At 35.3% G+C, this 23,603-nt stretch overlaps 1 protein-coding gene and 1 pseudogene across 4 annotated transcripts in view; both read right to left on the bottom strand.

Annotated features, from left to right (window-relative positions):
- The window catches only part of LIN7A (lin-7 homolog A, crumbs cell polarity complex component), a 134,534-nt gene that overhangs the window by 35,811 nt on the left and 75,120 nt on the right, over positions 1-23,603 (bottom strand). For all 4 annotated transcript variants that reach the window (XM_060165119.1, XM_060165117.1, XM_060165118.1 and 1 more), the window contains 2 exons: positions 7,718-7,789; positions 5,213-5,422 (listed from right to left, as the gene is read on the bottom strand). In XM_060165119.1, the coding sequence (XP_060021102.1) occupies positions 5,213-5,422; positions 7,718-7,789 (282 nt within the window). The remainder of the gene's footprint in view (positions 1-5,212; positions 5,423-7,717; positions 7,790-23,603) is intronic.
- On the bottom strand, positions 8,292-10,460 carry LOC132529197 (lupus La protein homolog; annotated as a pseudogene).

Here is a 23,603-nt window from a genome sequence, read left to right as displayed (position 1 = left end):
TGTCCTCTCTCCCATCAGCACCAGAAGGATATCATATTTCAGGTTGATTCTTGTGGACTCTCTCCCTTTTAAAAAATTATTAGGAAATAATTATTGAGTCACAGGAAGTTAAAAAGAAATGTACAGGGAGGTCCTATGCACCCTTTACCCAGCTTCCCTAAATATTAACATCTTTTAAAACAACTGTATAATATTAAAACCAGGGCATTGACATAGGCTCAATCCACGGAGCTTATTCAGATTTCATTGGGATTTACTTTTTAAGTAACCAGTTATTACATTTGGTAAGCATCGGTTTTGATCACAATGAAGGCTGAAATTCACTTCTTGTGTGTGTATTTGGTGTGGGCCTGTGTGTGCACACGTGTGTATCCATTTGTGTGTGTGTGTGTGTGTGTGTGTGTGTGAGAGAGAGAGAGAGAGAGAGAGAGAGAGAGAGAGAGAGAACAAACTCTGACCCTACCCTTTTCATGAGACTTTTGAGGAACAAATGGGAGAATTTTAGGTAAATACTGTTCATAAACTGTAAAATGCTAGATAAATAAAAAGCATTATATTGTAGTATATGTCTAATGCTCTGTTCAAAAAAAAATGTCTCATTAGTAGGGTACACAGAGAGTAGGTAGAGCCTACTTACCTGTATAAGGAGGGTGTGTGTGTGTGTGTGTGTGTGTGTGTGTGTGTGTGTGTGTGTGTGTGTGTGTGTGTGTGTGTGTGTGTGTGTGTGTGTGTGTGTGTGTGTGTGTGTGTGTGTGTGTGTGTGTAGGGGTATTTAGGAGTCTCAGCAAAATCCCATCTGAAAACACAGTACACAGAAGGGACCTTGGGACCAACTGTTCCAGTCCTCTACATTGTACACATATTTTGAAATACTCTTGCTGGTTAGCCTTCTAATCTCTGATTAAAACTTCAAATGATGGGCACATACTGACTAATGATTCAGTCTTTCCCTATGTGTTTAAAGGTCCTTCCTTATAATAAGCTGTAATCTGCCTTCCCTGTGGCTTTTATCCACTGGTCTTGGTTCTGCCATCTGCTGCCACACACAATGGAGGACAAGTGAAGGCAGCCATCGTTCCCCTGAGTCTCTTCTCTACCCTGAACAAGGCAAGTCCTTCTTTCCGTACAAGACTGCTTGACTCTGGATGAGCTTCTTGTTCTCTCCAAGGATGCAACCACGATCAAAGTACAGTGGGGCGTGAGCTGAACAGCATATTCAGAGCTGGACCAGTCTCCTCCTCTGTCTGTACATGATACTTGTATTAATGGCCCCTATGATTACATTAACATCTTTTTGTGTTTTTCATTTTTCCCCTCAACTTGCTTCATTTTTCTCTTGAAATCAATTGAAATCCCCTGGGCTTTTTTTTTTTTTTTCCCCCCTCAACTTGCTTCATTTTTCTCTTGAAATCAACTGAAATCCCCTGGGCTTTTTTTTTTTTTTTAAAGTGTAAATTTGCCTTGTTATTTAGCCATTCCTTCCTGATTCTGCACATAGGTAGCTAGTTTTCTGGGCAAATGAGCAGGACTTCATGTAGATTCTTATTAAATTAGGCCTGTTGTACCATTCTATTGATATTTTTTGTATCCAGACTCAATCACTAAATGTATTTACTGACCCTGCTGGCTGCATGTTGGCTGTAACCTTTATATACAGCCCTTTAGGTCCTTCTCAAAATTGCTGATGAAACACTTTGGTATAAAAGGGCAAAAAGGAGATCATTAGAAAGCTATAAATTCTAACTATAACACTGTGACCTCCTGTTACCGTTAAATTTTAATTGAGCATTCAGCTCTAAGTTTTTACTGAGGATTGACCTAAGAAGTAGCCATGCGCAAAAAGCCTCTGTGTAAAATTCTATAAAATTTTATTAGGCGATTCAATATCTCATTTGTAAAAATCCCATGGGAAATTTCTCCTGGAACTCAGGGATAGAAAAAAATCCCTACCAATGCTAGCTGAGCTGGTATAAGTTTCCTTCTGCTTTGATTTCTAAGAGGCTAAGAGAAAAAAAAGTACTTGCTCTACTGCTGTATCTTTTCTTTATTTCTATTTCTTGATTTTCTTCCCTTCTATCCCACTTCATTACCTAACATGCCATGTTAATAAATCCGTATTAACATATTTTACTTTTTATCAGATATCATGATATATCCTTTCTAAAAGCAGATAGGGCATAAAAACGAACATGCATAATTAAGACATCTTTTCATGTGTCTTTTCAGACGTTTAAAGGTCCATGCAACAATTTCTTACTTTTCAAGTAGGACACTAGGAAATTTTCCCCAGAGTACTTGTACTGAAGTAGTAAGGTTTGCTTCAGCCCTTCAAATCACTTCCTTCCAAAATTTGTTCTCAGTTTAGAATGGCATGTTCTGAAAATCTTCCATATTAATTTCCCCAAATGGTACTTTATTTTAAAGTGTAAATTTGATCATTTGCTAACATTTTCTCTTTTTGGCCCTTCCATTACAGAATTTTTTTTTTCATTAAATACTGCTATCTGCCTGGAATTATTTATCCTGAAAAGACTTGTGGATTCAACGTTAGGAGCCCAGGGTTGTTGCCTTGGATTAACTACTTTGTGTGACTATTGGAAACCCACTGGGTCATGAAATTTCTCATTTACAGAAGGAAAACTACGTTTTGATGAATATCTGATAAATATTAGTACTGTTAAAATGTATATAACTTACTTTTAAGTACTTTAAAATAGGTAGTTTATAATGTATAGTTTGATTATATAGATGTACCATGTTTTAAACTCCAAACTTAGAAGCTTAAAGCAGTCTAGGTGGTCAGCAAACATTATAGAGTGTTACCAAGGCAACATTCTAGAGGTTGGTCACGACAAAAGCATTTGTTATACCCATCTTGATGCTTTGTTTTATTAGCAACATATGTCAGAAATGGATTCCCACTGGCACAATTAGTGACTTATTAACTAGCATTATAAATAGAACTTAATCGACAAAATTAAAGGTTTTAAATATAAGTGGAATACTAGAGATTTTGGAGATGTCCCCCACCTTTGCATGACCAGGTTACAAAACTCTTAAGGAGGCCCACAGCCTGTACCGAAGGATCAGTGGCCTAAGTTGAACACTAAAGCTTCTTATTTCCAACTGTCACTCTAGTAGAATTTCTGGTTGTTTGATGCTGAATATAAAGATAACAAAATCCTGGCTCTGGAACGTTGTTTCATCTGCCTCAAGTAAACCTTTTTTTCAAGGTAATGACTGGAATATCTGAATAGGCAGAGAACTAGGATATCATCAAACTTATGGAAGAGGTTGTATGAGTCTATTAATGCCTATTTGCTAGTAAATGTTTGCTAAAATATGACTATATGTGTAGCAGAATTTGCTTTAAAACTTATAGCTGGCAATAGCAATATCATAGGGGGACTGCTAACCCTTTTCAACATTCTGCAGTAACCACACTTACCTATCAAAGGTGTGTATAACCAAATTATCACAGGATAGCTCTCAACAGACATTTTGCCTCATTTTAATTTTCATCAGAGCCCTTCAAATTAGTCACTACTCCCCTTACTCAGATTAGAAAATTCAGGTTTAGGGGATATTAATCCATAAAAATATGGATATTGAGTGGTAGAGCCTGATGTGTCTGATTTCATTGCTCCAACTGCTCCCGCAGACTCCCAGATAAAGTCACATGGTCATTGCAAGGAATGGATGAGTGGTTATGAAATGGCAGCAGCTGGGTTCTCTGCAAATGTTTGGGTTAAACAAAGGCTCTTTAGCCCTTTTGACAGATAGCTTAAAGTCAACTCATATTAAATTGATTTGATATATATTTACTGTTCCTTTATATATATATATACACTTACTATTAATATAGTTTTGGTTCTTTTTTTGTACTTCTCATGTTTTAAAATCTATACTCTCTTTTGATCTACCCAATATATTCAGAGAAATTGTACTTTCATACACTGAGGCACAGATTACTCTGTGACATAATTGCATGACCTAGCTCTAGAGCCCTCTCCTAGAAAGCTTGACTATAAAATTATCAGTTGAAACATGCTTTGAAAAGTCACAGTTATCTAAAAGTCAATAAAAAGCTCATCTCAAAGCATTGTTGCATAGAAAAAAGTAAATGAAATGGTAATTTTAGAATTGGAATGCTTAAGGGAAATAAAATATTCATGGACTGATGATTCTGATGTACAGCAGGGATCAGTGGAGTTGAATGAATGATTTGGGGTCCTATAAAGCTACTAATCAGGCTAAAAAAAAATGCAAGATATAAATAGAAGAATTTACTCCATAGTTACCAACAAAATATCACATTCCAAATTCATTTATTTTGGATATTACGTCCTTAGCAGAAATCAGTATGGCCACAAATAACCCAAATCTAATTTATTTTTTAAAATCTTAAGTTCTTAGAAGACAGATCCTAGGTGAACAGAAAAGTAAGCTTTGATATGTTCCTATCTATACTTCTGAAATTTATGCTTTAAGGTTAATTTTTTTATTTAAGTAGAAGTTATGGGGAAAAATTATTCATTTCACATGAAGCCATTTCATTAACAACTCGTTATTACATGTGGAGGTAATGGCATCCAAAGAATATGAGGTTATGAAAAAAATGTATGTTCTTAGTTTTAACTTCATGTGAAAACTAAAATAAATATGATGAATAGATAATATAATCAAACTTTTCCAGGAAAGAGGCTGATCTATTTTTGTTATACTCTAGCTGTATACCCGGCTTACAGAATTATCTGTGCTTTAGCCTTTCCCATGTGTGTTATTATTACACATATTAAAATTATTCTTCCTCTTTAATGAAAATGAAAAATATATAGAGTGAGAAGTTTTAGCTTCATTTTTTAAATGTGTATATTTGCTCATAATAACTCAATAAAAGTGACTTGAAATTATGTTCTTTTAAATATTAATTCAATTATAGTATTATATGGGGGAAATTCTACTAGTTGGGATAATATCTTGGGATGATTTTCCCACTAGGTCCTACTTATCATCCCTGAATAAGACAAAATGAGACATCAAAACTATAAAATTGCTGCTTTTGTAGGCTTAATATCCATCAATGCTGAGGAAGCTGTTTGGACACAAAATTAAGATTTGTTCTAGGATTTCAACATTGACTTTAGTAACAGCAGGGGAAAAACAAGAATGTGCTTAGAGAGAAAAACCTCTGATTATGTTATGAACGTACCACTCCATTCACTGATAGTAGCTGGTCTCCTCGCTTGAGGCCTCCGTGTCTTTCGGCCACCCCTCCAGGAATGATGCGAGAGATATAAATGGGGGAATTTTGCTCCTTTCCTCCCATCACATTAAAACCAAGGCCTTCATCCGTTTTTGGCAGCTCGACTACCCGAGGGTGGGAATGGCCTTCACTAGCTGCAAAAGCTGCAACTGTTGCCTGAAAGAAAAGATGGTCATTTGGTGATAAAAACGAGGGAAATAAGGCTCATCACATGACTTGCAGTGTGTAGATCTGGCAACTCCTCCTATTTTATAGCATTCTCCTGTGAAAGAAAGAACACGAAAGGGAGGGGGCTTTCTTCATTTAGATGTCCTTTATAATTCCTTTCTTTGGTAAAGCTCAGCCCAACTATTGATATTTCCACCTTTCTAGACCTTACCCATTATGATAAAAATTTCCCTTCCTCATAAACATCTTTCCCACTAACCTTGGTTAGATGCAAATCTTCCTACTCTTGGACTCCAAATAGCTTTGGTACATATAATACCTACATATGGTACATAAACTATAATTACTGTATATATTGTATATATGTTGACCATGGGCACCCGAAGGGCCAAGATCGTGGCTTCCACTTCTTTGTATGACACACGGTCTAACTTGGTGTTTGCACATAAATGTATTCAATACACTGATGAGCACTTAATATGTATATGTACTGGTGAATACATCTAGAATTTTGCTATTGCCAAACCACTGGCTTAGAAAATTTAGTTTCTTTTTCTTTTTTAATTGAAAATGCCTAAAAGAAAAAAAAGCTAAAAGAAAATAATAGATTCAAACAGATTATAATTATTTCATATCAATATTCCATATTATTATGAGAGGTCCTCTTATCTGGCACAGGTTTTTTCCCCTATATTTTACATTAATATTTCAACTACTGCAGTAATGTAGGCAAAATGAGCACTCCATGGTTTTATACCTAGATGTACAAAATATCATTTGATATGGATATAACTTTATTTTAAAATTCATATATATTAATTTAAAAAATAAGTTGAAGGAAACAACTTACCATTAGTTTTCACCCCCCTCCCCTCCATAGAGAAGATTTAAACAGTTTCTATCAAGAAAAGATTCTTCTGCCTGCTTCTTATTTTCCACCTCTGGTAAACTGCCTTAACCACAGTTGGTTGGATACCTACTATAAAGTGATTTACTCAACACTGTGAAAATATTGATTCCCAACGACTGTACATTCTTTTCCACACACAGCATTATCACATCAATTTAGCATTATGCTACTGTCTGCATTTAGTGAAAGATAGTGAATGATATGGAAATAATGGCTTGCTTTTAGCTACATGCATTTGCTCATGCAAACCTTGCTGTCATGCATAGATTTTAATGGCTGACATGGATGCAATGCAGACAGCCCAGAAACAACCAGAAAATATTGTGCTATTGCAACATTATGCTGCTATCCTGCTGTTCTACATGAATAAGAAATGAGAATGGTAAAACACTACATAATTCACTTTCCCCTTAATTAAACCATGTAGGGATCATTTTTCTGTGTGTGTTCCACTTCAGTACAAGCAAAGCATGATGTAATGATAATAATACCCTCTTTTTGCCTGGGTTAAAAAAATCAAAAAACAAAAAAATCACAAATCTATAGTGTTCAGTTACAGAATGAAAACTGAAAAAATCAGGAGAGAAACCAAACAAGCGGTGATGTAACACAAAAGAATTAAATGGAAAATTCTGATTATTTTCAGCAGTTCTTATTTCTTACACATATTAGAAAGAGAAAAGCTTTTAAAAAGCAAATGTGTATCTATTATAACATTTCTGTACTTGTAAAGTAAGAACTGCATTAGTGATTTTAGTTTAAAACTATTATTTCCTATGGTCTGTTTCCCAGATAATTTCATGATCCTACTGCTGTAACATTTTCATTCGGAAGGTCTCTGCAATCTCTGGATTTGAGTTTTTCAAGAGCAAATGTGGTCACTACCAAAACAGGTAACAGACCTTCCCTTTAGGTCAACATCATATTCATTCAGCTCCTCTGCTGAGTATATGGAAGAATCCTGCATCAGTGGGTATCAGGTGAGTTCTCGTCATGTCTAGCTTGAGTCAAACTTTTAGACTTGTACAAATCTTCATGCGTTGAATAGGGAACAGGTTCTTTTGGATCAGAGGAATGTGTCAGAAAACCAAGAAGTATTTATACAATGAACCAGCAGATTTGCTTGTGCCAAATGAACATTCAGTGAGTTTAATGAAATCATTCTCCTTTCTTAAGCTACAGAAGCAGCAGAAACGTTCAATTTTCCATTAGGATTTTTACCTGGGAAGTAGTACTGGTTCTAGACTCTGGGCTGCCACTGATGTCTAAATTCTCTTACAGTGTACACACGAGAATACCTGAAACACACACGCGCACAATCAATTACTAGATCACTGGGGTTAAGTATATTTTTAAAGTTACTCAAGTCTTACCTTTGCTGTGGCCCTGGCACGGAATTCAGGACAGCCATTAACAGTTATCGTTTCATGCATATATTGATACACCTAAAATGTTCACATAAAAAAAGAACGTGTAAGAACATTAAGAATATCAATTCTTTCATTGCAGATAGGACAATAAGTTTTCATTGTAAGACAGAAGTTCCCTATCACAAAGTGAAATAGCTTTGAATCAATTATCCTGATGATTTGGACCAAAAATCCCTCCTATTTTTTTTTGTGGGGGGGGAGCGGGCAGGTGGTGGTTAGGGCAGAGAAGAGAGGGCAATCACTTTTATTCACTTTTTAATTTGGCTATCCATGTTTATCAAGTAATAAAGCTTTTATATTTGGTTTTATAAAAACCGCTGTTGGTAAAAATTTTTACCATTATTTATAGTTCTATCTCTCAAATACGTAATAAAAATAATGTATATAGTTATTTCCTGAATCTAGGTAACACTTTAAAAATAGTTTTCTAAGTTAATATTCCACAGAGCTGGGATTACAATATCTTTTCCTTGAATGTTGGAAGGTATGCCAGTTGGAATGTGTTACTGATACACATTCATAATTCATAACTATAGAGATTCAGGAGCAAAGACAAGTAAAGTAAGAGATTCTTGGAATTAGTAATACAGAACAACATATCAACTATGGGTTCATGTTAACATTCAGATGAAATAGAAAAAATGGGGGGTAAAATCTGGACCCAGAATGATGTCATAGAAAGCATACAGGTTTTGCTGACTAACGGACCTACATTTGAGCCTTATAATACAATTGGGGAACTATGAGGTCTTGGTTGAACTACTTTACCACTTTGATGCTCTTTTTGCCCATCTGAAAAATGGGTAAAGAATATTTATTTAGTATGGTTGTTTCTTTTTTTTTTATGCAGTATACAGTTTATTACTTTGTACTAACACATTCTCAAATTACAAAGGCAATTTAGTGAAAGAATGTTTCTTTTGATATTTGAATAATCTGAAAGAACACAAACAGAATTATACATAAAAACATACTCGTTTGGATAACAACAAAAAGACAAGTTAAACAACAAAAAAATTTTCCTTTCTTACAGGTAGACATTGAAGTGGACCTAATTCGGTTTCCTGTTTAAAAGCCTCCAAAGACAAAAGCAGCTTAAAATCTAATTAAAATGAATAAAAAATGTTTACTAAATTACTGGTTTTTGGCACCATTTTCTGTTTTCTGTTGTATTATTATTATTATTATTTTTTTGCGGTACGCGGGCCTCTCACTGTTGTGGCCTCTCCCGTTGCGGAGCACAGGCTCCGGACGCGCAGGCTCAGCGGCCATGGCTCACGGGCCCAGCCGCTCCGCGGCATGTGGGATCTTCCCAGACCGGGACACGAACCCGTGACCCCTGCATCGGTAGGCAGACTCTCAACCACTGCGCCACCAGGGAAGCCCTGTTTTCTGTTGTTTAGATGAAGGTTCTTTGTCTGTTTCTTCTCTTGCTCTTTTTACTGGTCTAGATGCACCATTTTCATCATGTTCATCATCACTATCAAATTTAGTTTTCTTGCCCTGAAACTGTACTTTTCCTTTAGCAGACCCAATCTGGGCAGCTTTATTTCCCTTTCCTTTTCCTTTAAACCTGCGACCTTTTGACTTCTATTTGTTTAGGGATTCTTGTTGATCTTCTATTTTTTTCAATGCTTCTTTTTCCACATCTCTTTCTAGAACTTCCCAGGTGACCTCTTTGTTCCTTAATTGTAGGTTACCATTATTCGCGTCTTTTGCTTTCCATAGCTTTTTCTTTAAACAGAATTATTTCCTCTTTGGCTCCTCTGACAAAGTCTATCCATTTTATTTCACCATGATTTGAGAAAAGGACATGCAAATCTTCTCTACACATCTGATCATCTAAGTCCCCCAAGAATTTCAGCAAGCAGCCAATCTTCTAGAGATTTCATTTCAGCATTTTCTGCTAACTTTTGTTTTTCTTCTTGCTCGTGTTTAGCTCATAATTTAGCTTCTATTTTATTTTGCTTTCTTTCTTCATTTTTCTCTGTAAAGTAATCATCCTTGAAAAGTATTAGCAGGTCTGTGTCTTTGTACTTCTGGCCAGGGGTCTCAACAAACGCCTTAGCAGATTCAATGGTATCAAATACAGCAAATATTGATCCCTTAAATACTTTGTGCAATGTTCTTCTCATCTTAATATTTAGTACCTGACCTTTATCTTCCAACCATTCTTTTATGTCATCAAGGGTTGCATCAATTGGGAAGCCTTTAATATAAACAGATCTGTTTTTTACATCAGTTTTATACTCATCAGTCACTTCAGGGAAGGGTTTGCTTGGAGATCTTCTAATTTTAGTTTATCTTCACTTATTTCCATGAGTTCTGCTTCACTTATTTGCATGAGTTCTGCCTTTGATTTGCTCAATGCTTCTACTATTACATTAAAGTCTGTCGTTAGACGGTTTAACCTATTAAATTTTATCATTATCTCCAAAGGTACGCAACCTTCACCCAGTTTGATCTGTTCCTTTAAAAATTTGTCGCGTGGAAAATTGAAGTCACCAAAATAATGCTCGATTTGATGACAGATTTTGGCCTCCAGAGCAGCCATTTTTTCATTATCACCATTTTCTGCCATTCTGGCTATTTTTAAGTTCCCGGTCCCACAGAGACGCGCCACAGGGTCACTAACAGCGACCGCAACATCTCCCCTCCCCAGCACCGCCGGCTTGCCCAATGCACCTCAAGAAGATGGGGGTTGTCCCGGCCAGTATGGTTATTTTTCTTTGAAAGAATACTTTCAAAACGCCATCCAGAACAGGTACTCCTTAGACAGCAGGTATCATTACTAATTATGATTCTAGACACAACTATACAAATTGTTGAAACATAACAGAAAAACTGTTTTTCCTTTAAACTACCAGGGATGGGGGGGTTAGGAAATCAGTAGTAAAATAAATTGCTCAATTTTAAATAAACTGAAGTATAGAGGATGACTTTTAAAGGATAGTTTGAAGAGGATATTTTGAAAAAATAACACGATTAAATATGCTTGATTATATGCTCATTTTGAAGATTTAAATAATAAATTTGTAAATATCTATTGCATAAGGCACAGGGGTAAAAGTCCATTTGGTATTATGCTGGAGTATTTTTCAGGAGTGACCCATTAGCCACATCAGTAAAAGATGAAACAGGAGAATTTTAATTGAAGATTTTTTCCTTTCTATTGATCTTATTTTATATGCTTAAGTCAAAAATTATTAAGGTGAATTCAAAATTTGATTAATTCATCCATTCAACAACCATTCATTGAATGTCTGGGACTGATTTCCCAACATTTTTTATTGGCTCATGTCTCAAATATATTTGGTTGAATCTCCACTAATGCTGATTCATCTTTCCCAGGTAGCATATTTAGGAGGAGAAAGACAAAGTGGTCTGGAGCAGAAAAGTAGGAGCACTACTGAGGATCCACCTTTAATCCTTATGTTTCCACTAAATAACTGGGGTATTCAGTTTCTGTGGGAAATCTGAACAGGAAGAGAGCAAGTTTCCAGAAGACCATTTTGTGGAACTGGGACCTGTTCATGCAAATTCTTTAGGTTACCAAAATAACTGCTAAACATGTTTCCATGTTATTTCCTTGAAAGTGTATCGTTTTGTTTCACAGAAATGGTCCTTCCACAAATAAATGCCACTTACTTGCTCTTACAGCCCATTTAAGAGGAGGATTTTCTCCAGCCTGTTTGCCTGTTTCTCTTGTTAATAAACTCTCTCAAATCTGACCCGTTTGCTCCATCCTAACTTATTTATTATCTGTTGCTCGAAGCACGGAAATAGTGTCTTAATTGGGTCTCTCTATCACCAAAACACTATAGACTTTAGTTATCAACATCAAGTACCTACCTGACCATAATGCTGCTGTGCTCTTGGCTGTCTGCTGCCCTTACAGTAAAGGTTGCAAAGTCAAATTCTTACAAAAGTCAAGCTAGTGAAAATAATGCAGAGTACAGCCTCCTCTTTCGTCTTGTTTTCCTACTTCCTTTTCTCCTCCCTGAGCATTACCCAAACATATCGTACCCTCTTAGTTGCCCAGGCTTTTGCACATGCTGTATGTTCTGTTTGGAATGCCCTTCCATCAGGAAGACTCTTATTTATCTAAGTTTAACACAATCATTAAAGGCTTAATTCAAATATTGTCTTCTCTGTTAAACATTCTCTGCCTTCCCCAAGCAGAGTAAATTTCTCCCTCCTTGGCTCCTGGCCAACTGAGTTTGTCTGGAGTCATTGCGGTCATCTTTTCCAGAGGAGTGATGTGTTTGTTTGCATCCAAGGATGTTTATGAGGACAATCATGTAGCAAATAATTGGGGGAGGAGGAATGGTTGTCATCAATTGATTAAAACAAAAACTACTTTTTTTAACCAAGGAGGTGAAAGGCCTGTACACTGAAAACTAATAAGATGTCGATGAAAGAAACTGAAGACACAAATAAATGAAAAGATATTCTGTACTCATGGACTGGAAGAATTAATATTGTTAAAATGACCATGTCACCTAGAACAATCTACAGATTCAATGCAATTCTTAACAAAATTCCAACGGCATATTTCACAGAAATAGAACACAATCCTAAAATTTATATGGAACCACAAAAGACCTGAATAGACAAAGCAATCTTGAAAAAGGAGAACAAAGCTGGAGGCATCACACTCCTTGTTTTCCAACTATATTACAAAGCTGTAGTAATCAAAACCATATGGTATAAAAACCATATTGGTATAAAAACAGACACATAGATCAATAGGACAGAATGGAGAGCCCAAAAATAAACCCATACATGTATGGTCAATTAACTTATGACAAAGGAAGCAAGAATACACAATAGGGAAAGGACAGTCTCTCCAATAAATGGTGTTGAGAAAACTGGACAGCCACATGCCAAAGAATTAAACTAAACTATTATCTTGGACCATACACAAAAATTAATTCAAAATGGATTAAACACTTGAATGTTAGACCTGAAACCATAAAACTCCTAGAAGAAAACATAGGTGGTAGATCCTTGATATCAATCTTAAAGATTATTTTTTGGATCTGACTCTAAAAGCAAAGACAACAAAAGCAAAAATAAACAAATGGGTCTACATCAAGTTAAAAAGCTTCTACACAGCAAGGGAAATCATCAACAAAATGAAAAAGCGGCCTACTCAATGGGTGAAAACATCTGCAAATCATATATCTGATAAGAGGTTAATATCCAAAATATATGAAAAACTCATCCAACAGCAAAAACAAAAATGAAACAATCCAATATAAAAATGGGTAGAGGATCTGAATATTTTTCCAGAGAAGACATACAGATGGCCAAGAGGCACATGGAAATATGCTCAACATCACTAACCATCACGGGATGCAAATCAAAACCATAATGAGATATCACCTCATACCTGTCAGAATGGCTATTACCAAAAAGACAAGAAATAAGTGTTGGAGAGGATGTGGAGAAAAGGAAACCCTCATGTACTGTTGGTGCTGTTGTAAATTAGTGCACCACTATGGAAAGCATTATGGAGGTTCCTCAAAAAATTAAAAATAGAACTACCATATGATCCAGTAATTTCACTTCTGGGTATTTATCCAAAGAAAATGAAAACACTAATTTGAAAAGATATATGCACACCCATGTTCACTGCAGCATTATTTAGGGGAGCCAAGGTATGGAAACAACCTAAGTGGACATCAGTGGATAAATAGATAAAGAAGATATGGTATATACATGCAATGGTATACTAGTCAGCCAAAAAAAAAAAAAAGAGTAAAATCTTGTTACTCATAACAATGTAGATGGATCTTGGAGGCATTACGCGAAGTGAAATAAGTCAGACAGAGAAAGATAAATACCACATGATCTCACTTATACGTGGAATCTAAAAAAAACAAAACAAACAAACAAATAAAACCAAGCTCATAGATACAGAAAATGGATTGGTGGTTGCCAGAGAGGGGAGTTGGGAGTGGGCAAAAAGGTACAAACTTCAGTTACAAAATAAGTCATGGGAATACAGTGGACAGCATGGTGACTACAGTTAATAATACTGTATTGCATATTTGAAAGTTACTAAGAGAGTAAATCATAAAAGTTCTAATCACAAGGAAAAAAAATTGTAACTATTCATGGTTATGGATTTAAACTAGACTTACTGTAGTGATTATTTCACAAGGTATACAAATATTAAATTGCTATGTTGTACATCTGAAACTAATATATGTCAATTATACTTCAATAAAAAATAAAAATGAGGAAAACTGAAGCACAGAAGAAAAACTAATTTTGTAAGAGCCTGAGATAAAGCAAATACAAATTAAGAATAATTATCCTTAACACCCCAATTTGAACTGTGAACTTAAAAACGTGCTATGCAAGAAGTAGTACTATATATAGATAATTGCACAGGCTCTGGAGATGACTTGGAAACAAACCCTGGGCCACTTATTAATTGTATGATTTTTGTCAGTTACTTCATTTCTCTGGGGCTCAATTTTTGCATTTGAAAAATGTGCTTAAGGCATCAATTAACTTCTAGGTCTGTTGTGAAGATTCAATAAGATAAGAACAGTTTGTAGGATGTAGTAAGTGCATAAAAAATTAGTTATTATCACTACTATTATCATTATTATTTAATGTTTCCCAATGTATTTGACCCTGGGATCTTTGAGGAAGAATCCTCTAGGACTAGGAGTCTATGAACACTTTTAGAAAGAACTGATCAAAGACTGTAGTTCTCAACTAGGGGAATTTTGCCCCTGCCTCCAGGAGACACTGGGCAATGTCTGGAGACATTTTGGGTTGTCACAAATGGGGAGAGGGATGGTGCTGCTGGCATCTAGTAGTCGACATGCCCAGTAGCCGGGATGCTGCTAAACACCCTACAATGCTCAAGGCAGCTCCCCACAATAATGAATTATCTGCCAAAATGTCAATGATGCTGAGATTGTAAAACCCTGAACTAATGAATCAAGCTATATATTTTCTTTTGATGTGTAATAATTAGTGAGCTATAAAACAACACTTGTATCGCACTGAGAGAAGGGTCTCGTAAATGTTCAGTAAATAATTTTTGGAGTCAAATATGATTCTGGTGCACATTTAACAAGGACTTGCTGTAGGCCAAGAGTAGTGCTAAGCGTTTTATATTTATGAGTTCATTTAATTCTCACAACTTGTGATTCAGGCATTCTACACACAAGAAAACAGCCATGGAGATGATAACAAAACCACAACTGCACAGCTAGTTAGTGGCCAATTTGGTACAGAAATTGATATCCAGTTGCCTCCCAAATGTTTCCTCTTTTAACCACATCAGGTTTTCTTATATTGAGACAACATCGGACCACCACTATTTTGGCAGCATGTGTTGAAACAGATGTGCAGATGTCACAAGTACTTATATTTTGCATAAAAGTTTCTGGGTTTTATATGGTGTCTACCACCTATACAAGTGGTGGCTGCCAATCAACAATATGATTCTGAAACCAACAAATGCACCAACTCCAAATGAAAGTGAAATAGCATTTCAATCCTCTTTTCTGGTTATAACATACTAAGATTAAGTGAAATAAATCCAGTGTTATCGTCAGTCTTTTTTCCTATAAAATACAATAGATTCTGATACTTGGTTTTCAAAAGTGAGCTAAAAAGGTCATGGTCTAGTTATAGAGTCAAGTCAAAACTTGGAGATATTAATTCTACTTCCATTAGCTATGTCATCTTAGGAACGTTTCTTAGCTTTTTACTTCCTAAGAGGCAAAACCTATCCCTGCCTATCTTACTTTTCAAGGACAATTGTAAAAGTATAAAATTTTGAAGAAAGGTGTTATGGAAAGCTAAAGTATTTCCCAGATACCCTGATAAAGTTTCTGAAGGGAAAACAGAAAATGGTTGTATGAGCTTCTTCAAGGGACAGTGCATGGGGCTTATGGTCCTCTGAATCTTTTGGGTCCCCAAATGTCTGGCAACCTTACCTACAGCATTTCTAAGCACATTCTATTGGATATTATGGGTTTAATTCCTAGTGAAAGTCAAATAACTTATAAAAACTCTTGTATAGAGTTTTAGTTTACATCTTAGTCAATAATTTCCTAACCTTGAATAAATCCCACAAATTCAATAGCATTTTGTATATTTAGAAGCTATTCTAAGCTATTGAAAATTTACAAATACAGATCAATTCAATAAAGGCAGTGGAATTGTGGTGAGTTGGTTCAAAAAGATCCATTTATTCATTCATTCAACTAATATTTACTTACAAGCTATTCTAGTCAGTAGGTTAGGCACCTGGGCCAAAATATGAAAAAAAATATATTGGCTGTTTCTAAAACTTTGAATTAGTGTTAATGTTCATTATAGAAGGAGTGTTTTAAAATATTTTAAGTGAATAGTTTAAATTTTACTTTTCTTTATATTAAAAAGCAGATAGCCTATCTTTTCTGGATGGAAAGTTTGTCACTGGGAGAATATCAAGTACAAATGTCATAAAAGCTTCTCTTGTGGACCAAATTTACAACAGAATTCCCAGTTAGAGTTAAAACAAACAGCTAAAATTCAAATGCAAGAGGATTCTTGCTTCTTAGCTCTCATTTATCATAGACTATGTAGACAATATCACAATATAAACTTTACACTGAATCATTCTTCTTGATCTTGAAAACCCTGATTGGTACAGAGATGTAGGAAAGGGATGACAAATCTATATCATCAGTTTCTTGCCCTTTACTCCTTTTCTATGTGACTTTAAGGGACCTACTATCTGTGCACCTTAGTTTTCTACTATGTAAAATGCTACCTTCAAGAGTCAGCCAAAGAAGACAAAGTATGTGGCTTCATGAACCATAACCTGTTATTCTTATACTTTTATTATAATAGCTGCTATATTTCTATTATTACTATTATATGCGTGTCTGAGATTTGATTGGAACAATGCCTTTAGAATTTAGCTGCTTGGTGAGAAGTGTGGAAAAAACTTTGAGTTCAAAACTAGATTCTGATTGTTCTGTCTTCCGCTCTTGCAGATAGCTGTGTTGACTCTTGTATTTTGATGTTCTTTAAAGTCGCTGCGTGAGGCAAACACTACTTAGGCTCACCTTACCCCACCCCCATTTTCCACTCCCTCCTCCCAGCACTGCCTGGCCACATGACCCAGTTCTGTCCAGCGAGAATTCAACTGGAAGTAGATGAGAGGCTTCTATGAAAGTGTTGCTGTTTTGGTATAAACACTGTCTGTTTCCCCACCTCTATTTCTCATCCTGATTGTGGATAGTATCAGCTGTAGTAGCAACCTGTAACTGCAAGAGAAAGGCCAGGGAAACACATAGACATCAGCTCTGATCACTTGGAGCTCCTGAATCCCTGTGAGCAGCTGCCTACTCTCAACTAATTGTAATGAAGAAAAACAGTCTATTTGTTTCAGCCACTGAAGTTGGATTTTCTGCTACTTTCAGCCAAGAGAATTCCTCATTGCTACATTACTCAAGTAAATGTTATACAGAACTATGCTATATTTAGAGCCTGTTTTCTTCTAGCCTCTTCCAATTCCAAAAGTTACAATTTTTTCATTAGAAGTCAAAGCAAATTTGTTAATATGAGGGTTTAGAAACTAAGAGAGGATAGACTAAAGTCACAGTAAAAAAAAGATGCAGAAACTAACTCTTGGAAAAACACTGTTAGGAATATGAAAAGACAAGCTGACTAAGAGGAAATATTTGCAAAACACATAGCTGATGATGGCCTTCTATCCAGAATATAGAAAGAGTTTTCAAAAGTCAATAACAAGAAAACAACCCAATTAAAAATTGGGTAAAGTATCTGAACAGGCATGTCATCAAGAAAGGTGTATGGGTGGCAAATATGAAAAGATAATCAACATCATTAGTTGCTGGGGAATTCAAATTAAAATCATAATTAGACACATGTACACACTTATTAGAATATCTAGATTTTTAAAAATTCCGACAATACCTAGTATGTGGAAGAATGTTGAACAACTAGAACTCTTGTGGTAATAGAAAATGGCACATCCACTTGAGAAAACAAATTAATAGTCTTCCACAGATTTAAACCTAAACTTGTAAGGTTCACTTACCTACATTTAGCTATTTATCCAAGATAAATAAAAAATGTATATTCATACAAAAATTAGATACAAGCACACTTTATTCATAATCACCACAAACTGGAAAAAACTCAATAGGCTTCAACTGTGGATGAATATCAAATGGAAGCACATTCATACAATGGAATACTGCTAGGCAATAAAAAGGAACAAACTACTCATACATGCAACAACGTGGATGAATTTCAAATGCATGTTGCTAAGTGAAAGAAGCCAGACTCCATAGATGTCATTTACATGATACTCAGGAAAAGGCAAAATAATAAGGAGAGAAAACAGATCAAAGGTTGTCAGAAGCTGGGGGTGGGATGAATTGACCTCCAGGTATGAGAAAATCTGCGGAGTTTTGGAACTGTTCGAATATCTTGATAAAGGTTATGGTTAACATGATTGTATGGGATTACTAAAATTCTGAAACTGTACACTGAAAAGGGGAAATATTACTCGATGGCAATTATACTTCAATAAACCTGACTTTTAAAAAAGCAGAAAATATTTCTTAAGAGATGAAAATATTCAGAAACTTAATTGTTATTTTGGAAACCTAAAATAAAGACCTTAAAACACAAAAAACCTACAGATATTTAAGAAAGTATTTAATATAATAAAAAGATAACATTAGCCCCCATTACTCAAAGTTTATCAGTGTGGAAAGCAACATATACTTTAATGGATGATAATATCTCTTTCAAAGTGTCTTCTTATAGATGGGCTAGCTACTAAAATGTCAATAGAATTATAATCAAGATTAAATAAACTTCTCTATATCAATGACTGGAAAAAAGAAAGAAATTTTTCAGCAACATTGTGAAAAATGAAAATGGCATTAAACCAAGTTACCTCAAGAGGGAAAATAGTAGAAAGACATATGATCAGATTAGAGAAAATGAATGAGAAAGTCTAAATGAGAAAATTACATGGTCCAAATCCTACCACATTATAATATTAATTAAAGCTTCTTATATGTAGGTTTTTATTAAAAAGCAAGCAAGAATGTACTTTTTTAATAAGAAAAAAGCAATGTAAGTATTAAGACTGATATTTATATCTATAGCTATCTATAATTTTTTTAATGGATTTCTTGATTTTTCAGATTTGGAAACTGAGATAAGAGTTGAATAAAGTTATTTGATGTGGACTTTGATTTTAAAATACTTAAATATTTTCATAACACTAAAAGTGAAGACTGAGCTCCCTCATGTCCTTATATAATTAGAGGCCACCTGGGTAGTTGGACAACATTCACAATATTAAGCCACAGTGTATTTATAATAAAAACTTGGCAGTTTTTCTGAAAGCAAATTTTAGGCCAAGGGAGGTATCTAAAATAAATATGTGGCTCTAAATTTAATTGCATTTAGTGGAGTCCATGCATGCAGAAATCGAGTGCCCTGATGTGAAAGTGCATACTGTACTCGATGTGACTAGAATAAAATAGAAATAGAGATTTCGTCACCAAACACATGGTCTACTTATTTTAGGAGGCTTTGTAGAAATAGTTCCAGACCAATTGAAAATTGGCTCATCTATTAAGGAAGAGATATTCAAAAAATATCTAATTTTTGCCTTGAATTTTTTCTTCCATTTTGGAAAAATGGCAGCTATAATTAAATGTTATACATTTAAATCTATAGCAATCCATGTATCTATATTGTTCCCATATGCTTTTCTAACTATGGAAATGTTCCATTTAAAATCACAGTGTTAGAATTCCTATAAACCACAAAATTTAGGGTATAAAATTTAATGTCTAGAACATAATGTCTAGAACCAACCATTTTTTGAAAAGAAAAGAAAATGGTACACACTGGTTACAATTCATGTCTACTACAGTAAGACCATCAAGAGTCAAATCAATCCTGTGAAAATCCAAGAATAAAATATCTTGGGTAATGTCTTTTTCTACATCTCTCTTTGACCATCAACTTTGATGAAAACACGCCACCCATTGGCCAAGAAAAACACTAACAGGTATAGAGAAGCAAAGGATAATACATCTCTATTAGGTTGAAATGATTTTAAAAGAGAGTTCAGAGACTTCCCTGGTGGTGCAGTGGTTAAGAATCTGCCTGCCAAGGCAGGGGACACGGGTTCGAGCCCTGGTCTGGGAATATCCCACATGCTGTGGAGCAACTAAGCCTGTGTGCCACACTACTGAAGCCCACACACCTAGAGCCCGCAAGCCACAACTACTGAGCCCACGTGCCACAACTACTGAAACCCGCATGCCTAGAGCCTGTGCTCCACAAGAGAAGCCACTGCAATGAGAGGCCTGTGCACCACAACAAAGAGTAACCCCTGCTCAACGCAACTAGAGAAAGCCTGTGCACAGCACAGACCCAACACAGCCAAAAATTTATAAAAAAATAAAAATAATTAAAAAAAAGAGAGTTCAGTCATTAAAACAGACGTTTGATAATATTACTGGTAAAATCAATATGTTGATATTCTTGCCAGAAATGGTGGCATTATCTACAATCAAAAACAAAAATCACTGAATTTGAAGATTGAAAAATATGTGACATTTGGGGTAACTAACATTTCTGACCCCTCTCTTTCAAGTGTGGGCCTCTGTACACCTGCTTACTTATTGCCTCAATATCCCCAGAGAAGGAAGACCTATCTGCTCACATGATTGGTCAGCACCCAAGAACCGTATTAAGCCATGGTTTTACCAGGGTTACTGACAGTGTCTCTAAAAGGGTTAGGAGCCACAAGACCCATCTTCTACTCTTTCTGCACCCATGTCACAAGAATCCAGGTAGGAGTTGCCTGCTTGGAGGAGATGTAGCTGTTGCTCTCGTTTTCTATTCTGTAATACCTCCTTAAGCCAAACCTGACATCTCAGATTCAGACTGGAGAAAAAGGGGGATTCATTTAGATGTAAGGACCCAAACTTCATTCTCCAATCTATATTTTACCAGAAAGAGCCGTACTAGAGAGGATTTGGGTGCTTTCCATGCTAATAACAAAGTGGTCGTTTGTTTCCTATTTGGTTATGGGTCTTTCACGTTGCTTCCTTGGTTGGTAACTCCTTGAGAAGGACAGAATGCAGGACAGGATCTGAGTACTCCTGGACCACTGGCTATGATACCATCTTAACAGCACTGAAATCTCAAGTCTACCTCTCACAGTCCACACGTGAGACTCCATAACTCAGACTTTCTGCTGCAATGTGATACATGCCATTTGTGATCTGCTTTAAAGGGCACTAAGCAGACTACAGCAGTAGAAAAGCTGAATTGAAATGGTCCATCATTTGTGACCTAACTCGTGTGTTAAAGTGAATTTATGAAAAAGGTATTACTAGACTGAAGGAAAATATAGTCTCAAATTGCAAGTGATCAGCAATGCTTAGATAGAGATGAAGATAAGGAACGTTTTGGACAAATTGATGTCTTTCAATATCTACTCATCTTCTTAGCCAAGTTATAAAGGGACAGGAACTTTTTCTAAAATGCTGTTATAGGTTAATTCTAATGAGAAGGGCACACTAAGAAAGTTCTCCAGCACTCTGCTTCCTAAAGATGTGGCAGGGATGAGAGGACCCTCAAGGAGGATAACCTGGGATCACTTCCCAAAGAGGATTAAATGCCCCTTCATGCCTGACAGTAAATGGATGGCACATCCTTTCTTTTTTCTTCTTCTTTTTTTAGTTCTGTAGGAACTCAGTAGGGAGGCATCAGGACTGTTGGTATGTTACATATCACAGTCTTCAGAATCGCCATCAATTTTAAAATTTCCAAAAGTTAGTTATATCATTTGTTGTAAGTGAATTAAAATGATTCTGCCATATACTTACATTTTCCAAAGGGAACAGAAAATACTCTGTAGAGTTTTACAACTAATTATAATTATTCTGTTATATAAAAGCAGAAGCATTAGTTGTGAAACTATAAAACTGAAGAATGACTATAATTTTTAAAACTATGCCATTAACCGTTAATTTCTCTACTTATTTTTATAATTGGTTTATATTTCCTAGTGGGTTCTTAACACACATAACTTTCATAAGGTAGTACAAATACTTTGTACAAATTATTTAATAACTGCAAGGAAAAAATGAGATCACAAATAATGGATGATTTCCACAGGGTCCACGTGGCAGGTGGCCAAGCCACCAGGGAGAAATCTCTTTCCTTATGGTTGTCTAAAAAGAATTCCCTTAAGGCAGCTGTTCCTGTCCTGTCGTTGTTACACAGCAAGAGTCCCCTGTGACAGGAAACGCCTGAGCAAAATTTTGGAAAGATGTCATTTCCAATTAGTATAGCACCATTTAAAGGGGCTGGATTATCTCTATTTGCTTACTTTGGGTAAAATTCAAACAAAGTTTGGGGCTTATAATCTGTCTCCTTTTTTTCTGATTGGATTAAGACAATGTGAAATCTCATGAAGGATTCCAAAGTTCTAGGATATTGGCTCAGCAGGGTTGAAATTTACCTGCGTACTTAAAAGTTCGCAAGAGTTGTAAAATCAGTTTCTGCTTCTTAAAATAGGTATTTATCAGGAAAATGAACTAATCATTTTGGATAATTAGGAGTATATTGTCAGTGCCATATGAGTCATATCAGCTAATCAAATGAATAGTAAAGAAAAACTTTAACTCAGTAAAAATCAACCTGATTATTCAGTTGATTGAGATAAAATTATTACAGCTAGTAATAAAGTTGCCAGAGGTAACAGTAAAAATACAGGATGTACAGTTAGACTGGAGTTTCAGATAAATGATGAAAAATTTTTAGTTAAATTATGTTCTCTGCAATATTTAGGACATCATAAATGGATCATGGTTGAAAAGGAAACTATTATAGTTTGGCAAGCAAGAGATGCTGGATATAATTCAGAGTAGAATGGTGAATATGATTAAGGAGTAAACGGAACAGAATTTGGTGTTGGAAGCCTCTGGGTGAGAAAAGATGGAAAGGGGTCTAGTTTGCTGGCATGGGCAGGGATGCAGGATAATGAGTTTGAGTCATTGTGTGATCTCCAAGAAATGTTCAGTAGACAGCTAGATATGTAGGACTGAATATTAGAAGAAGTATATGGGCTGTAAGATATAATTTGTGAGTTATCTATTTATTTAGTTGGCAAATGAAGTCCTTTATGTATATGTTATCCTTTGGGAGAAATTTAGAGTGAGAAGATGTGAGGGTCTTGAGGGGTTCCAACATCTATTTATGTAATTTATGAGCTGAGCCTTAGTATTATATTTAACCTATAGAGCCAAGGCATCTATTTGAATTTATATAACTCATATATAGGCCTTTTCAAATAAAATATATTCAGGAGAGAGGGAATACAAAGAAATAAAATTTTAAAAAGTGATTTGACAGTAAAAGTAATCGATATATACTATAGAAAATTTGTACAACTGTACAAGCAAGAAATTAGAATCAGTTATAATTCCATACCAGGATATAACCACTGTTAACATTTTAGGGGATTTATTTCTAGTCTTCTTTACTTACTGATTTTAAGAAATCAATATCAAGTCAGTCATTACCTACCTTTTATAATCTGATTTTTACTTAAAATACTGGGAATATTTTTGTCATGTATTAGTCTTCTACATTATTTTAATGGTGCTATCATATTTAATCTTATAAATGTGCCAAATGTATTTATGAAAAAATGACTGAAAAATGAAAGGCGCTCCATGTATAGATCTTACCATCTGTCCAAAAGACAGAGTTTATCAATTACCCTTTTTAC

This window comes from Lagenorhynchus albirostris, chromosome 11 (assembly GCF_949774975.1).
Source record: "Lagenorhynchus albirostris chromosome 11, mLagAlb1.1, whole genome shotgun sequence".
NCBI classification, from domain to species: domain Eukaryota; kingdom Metazoa; phylum Chordata; class Mammalia; order Artiodactyla; family Delphinidae; genus Lagenorhynchus; species Lagenorhynchus albirostris.
This window is presented reverse-complemented; position numbering and strand designations above follow the sequence as displayed.